Here is a 3,435-nt window from a genome sequence, read left to right as displayed (position 1 = left end):
CAGCTAAGACAGCTGTGAAGAGAGGCTTGGCAAGGATTTCCTGCCATCAGGTCACCCGCCCCGTGGGCAGGTCTGGGGGGCTGGCCTTGACTGTCTCTGTAGAAGACCCAGCTTGATGAGGACCACACCATCCCCTGGCCAGAGGTCCTGAGCTTCGTACAAAAGCTGAGCATAAGCCGGGCACCAAGGAGCAGCAGCCGCTATGGTCCCTGCTGCCCATCCCTGGCTGTGAAGGGAGCTCCTTGGTTAGGCATGGCTGCCATCGTGCCCTGACCTCCCTCACTGATGGACTGTGATCCAGAATTGTGAGCCATATACGCCTTTCTCCCCCAGCCTTTCGTCAGGGTGCCGGTCACGGCAACCAAAATGAAGCCAAACACCTTGGTTTCTAATCTCTCTGTGCCTCAGTTTCCCCACTCATAAAACGGAAGTGATAAAGAACCTGGAAATGGTAAATATACAGATCCCTAGAGCTCTGAATAAGGATTAAAGACAACACATGGGAAACATCTGTGTTTCTGCCCACACTCAAACTCCGCAGGCCCAGCTCTCATCCGCACAATTACACTGTCAACCCTGTTAATGCAAGAGCTGAGCTCTGCCCTGCCATCCTCTAGTTCCCCCCAAAAAATCAGTTACATGGCCAGGCAAGATGGTGGACGCCTTTAATTCCAGCACTTGAGAGGCAGAGGCAGGTGGATCTCTTTTAAGTTTGAGGCCAGCCTGGTCTATGCAATGAGTTCCAGGACAGCCAGGGCTATGTGTAAAGACCCTATCCAAAAAAATAAATAAAAGATATATATATATCAGGTACTGGAAGCGTACAGAAAGGCAGCCTTATGACTATTCGTGTGAAATTGGGTGACCTGCATTTTAAAGAACAGATACGCATTGAAAAGACAGCTAACAAAAGAATAACAATGGTCATATCCAGGAAGTAAATCACCCTGTGAGCCGCCTATATGAACGTGCCCTTATTTGTATGTACAGATCGTATTAGTTGCAACAGAACCCCCGACAAAAGCGACTTAAGGGAGGTTTGGCTGTGGTGCAAGGACCCAGTTCGTCGGGAATGAGAGGCGTCAGTCACAAGGCGTCCGCAGTCAGGAAGCAGCGAGGGATGCAGGCTGGTGCTCAGCTCACTTTCTCCTTTTTACGCCCACGGGCTGGTTCCACACAGTGGGGCGGGCCTTCCCACTTCAGTTACCCGGAACTAGAACTCCCCCGTAGACATGCCCAGATGTTAGCCAGATGTTGGCCGCGATTCCAGATGCGGTTAAAATGTCAGCAATATTAACCATAACATGAATTAAGGAAAAGCATTCTTACGTATTTATTATTTGTATATTCAGCAAAAAATAATGTTTCTAGACCAAAAAAACAACCAGTCCACTCGGCAATCACCCATCCCCCGACTCTCACCCATCAAGCCCACCAAAGCACACAGGGTCCAAAATGGTCCCGATCTTCATCCCCACTCCAGCTCTGCCCCTGTGCGTCTGCTCCCGGCCACAGTTCTGAGGCATCCAGAGGCCTCACTCCTCCAGCCGCTGCTGCACCAGCTGAGCGTAGACATCCTGGTCCTCCCTGAGCCGGTCACGCTCCACCAGCCGCCCCTGCCTGAGCACCAGGACCTGGTCGGCGCTCTGAACCGTGTGCAGCCTGTGGGCGATCACCAGCACCGTCCTGTCGCCCTGCGATCTCCAGGCCTGTAGCTGCAGGGGACAGAGCACGGGCCTCAGAACGGCGAGCCTGGGACAAGAGCTGGGCCCTGAGCTGTGCAGGGGGCAGGCGGCGGGGGTCCGCCCTTCTCCGAGGCTGTGCAGCTGCCACTGGCGAAAGCAGCTATGGAGGACCAGACACGCACACCATTTCTCCACTCCATCCTGGAGACGGTCCGTCTCCATTGCCAACGAAACTTAAGAAAGCCCAGGGCGTGGGCAAGGCACACTTTTGGGTGTGTCTGTGATGATCGGCTCAAGAATCCAGAGAGGAAAAAGATCCACCCTAAAGGTGGGTGGCACCAACCCTGCCCGGGGCCTGGACCATGTGGGGGGGGGGTATCGGGAGCAGCTGGGTGCCAGCACCCCACCCCCTGCTTCTCCGTCCACCAATACGTGAAGAGCCCAAACTGCCCGTCCCCACAGCCGCGCCCTCCCTGCCGGGATGGTGTGTCCCTCTACCCGGGAGCCAAAACCACCCTGTCTGCTAAGCTCCTGTGCCGGCTATTCGGCCAGCGACAAAAAGCAGCCTTTACAGCTCACAGCCCTGAAAGGTGCCGACGGTCTCCCCAACAGTGGGGCCTCTGAGCACCCCTGCTCAGGTCCACACCACCTGACCCTTCCAACAACATCCCCTAGACCCCACTGCCCCGCCCTTCCAGGCCGGTGCTCACAGCCCGCTCACACCTAGACCCCACGCCCACCCCTTCCACGCCGGTACTCACAGCCTGCTCACACTGAGCGTCCAGGGCACTGGTAGCCTCATCCAGGATGAGGACCCGTGGGTTCCGCACAAGGGCCCGGGCAATGGCCAGGCGCTGTTTCTGTCCCACGGCCAGCTGGCCCCCTTTCTCTCCTATTTCTGAGAAAATCAGAGACAATTCCCTCTTGAGACACGCGGGTCAGAAAACACCCCTCCCACGGAGGACTTCCAGCCAACCAGGAGGGAGCAAAGCCCGGCAGGGAGGGAGCTGGGGGTGGGGAAGGGGGAGAAGTGGGAACAGAGGGAGGAGCCATGCGGATACATCACCCCGGATTAAGTTCCACTATCTGATGTGTGTGTATGCACAGGAGCCTGTGTGTGTGGGGAGGAGGGGCGCCTGGTGGGTGCTCACAAGCATGCTTATGGGCCTCTGTGTATGGGGGCACTGTGGGGGCATGTGGGGCTGTTCCTTGGACAGTGTCTGTTTGTGAAACCAAGTCTCTCGCTGGCTTGGACAGGACTGCAAGGACCCTCCTGTCTGCATCCTCAGAGCGGGGATTACTCCCCCCCCCCCTAAAAATTGGGCTCTGGAGATCAATTCAGTGCCCTGGTCCTGGCCCCATCTCTCCTTCCCCCGCCGGGGGCTCGGGGCATCGGTACCTGTGTAGATTCCGTTAGCCATTTCCCCGATGAAGTCGCCCGCGCAGGCCGCCTGGGCAGCTGCCATCACTTGAGCGTCCTCACAGTCCCTCAGGCCGTAGGCAATGTTGTCCTTGACGGAACCCGAGAACAGCACAGGCTCCTGGCCCACCAGCACCACCTGCGGGGAGGGAGAACTGGCACCTCCCCTCTGGCCCTCCACTGCTTTCCTCAGATGGACCCCAGCGGAGTGGTCCCTGGGGGCTGCTCCTCGCTCCCGCCCCCCCACGCGACGCCCCTCCTTCCCCCTCCCCCCCCGCGGCGCCCCTCCTCCCCCCTCCTCCCCCGGCGGCGCCCCTCCTCGCCCCTCCT

The 3,435-nt window shown here is 58.0% G+C and overlaps 1 protein-coding gene across 1 annotated transcript in view; it reads right to left on the bottom strand.

The window, feature by feature from the left end:
• Positions 1–1,309: 1,309 nt before the first annotated feature.
• The window catches only part of Tap2 (transporter 2, ATP binding cassette subfamily B member), a 10,680-nt gene continuing 8,554 nt past the window's right edge, over positions 1,310–3,435 (bottom strand). The window contains exons 10-12 of the mRNA XM_055592021.1: positions 3,085–3,244; positions 2,447–2,583; positions 1,310–1,715 (exon numbers count right to left, since the gene is read on the bottom strand). Coding sequence (XP_055447996.1) covers positions 1,536–1,715; positions 2,447–2,583; positions 3,085–3,244 — 477 coding nt within the window. The 3' untranslated portion in view covers positions 1,310–1,535. The remainder of the gene's footprint in view (positions 1,716–2,446; positions 2,584–3,084; positions 3,245–3,435) is intronic.

The sequence above is a fragment of the Psammomys obesus genome, unplaced genomic scaffold (assembly GCF_907164565.1).
Source record: "Psammomys obesus unplaced genomic scaffold, mPsaObe1.curated_primary_1811, whole genome shotgun sequence".
NCBI classification, from domain to species: Eukaryota; Metazoa; Chordata; class Mammalia; order Rodentia; family Muridae; genus Psammomys; species Psammomys obesus.
Note: the sequence above shows the minus strand (reverse complement) of the source record. Positions and strands in the feature narration are given on the sequence as shown.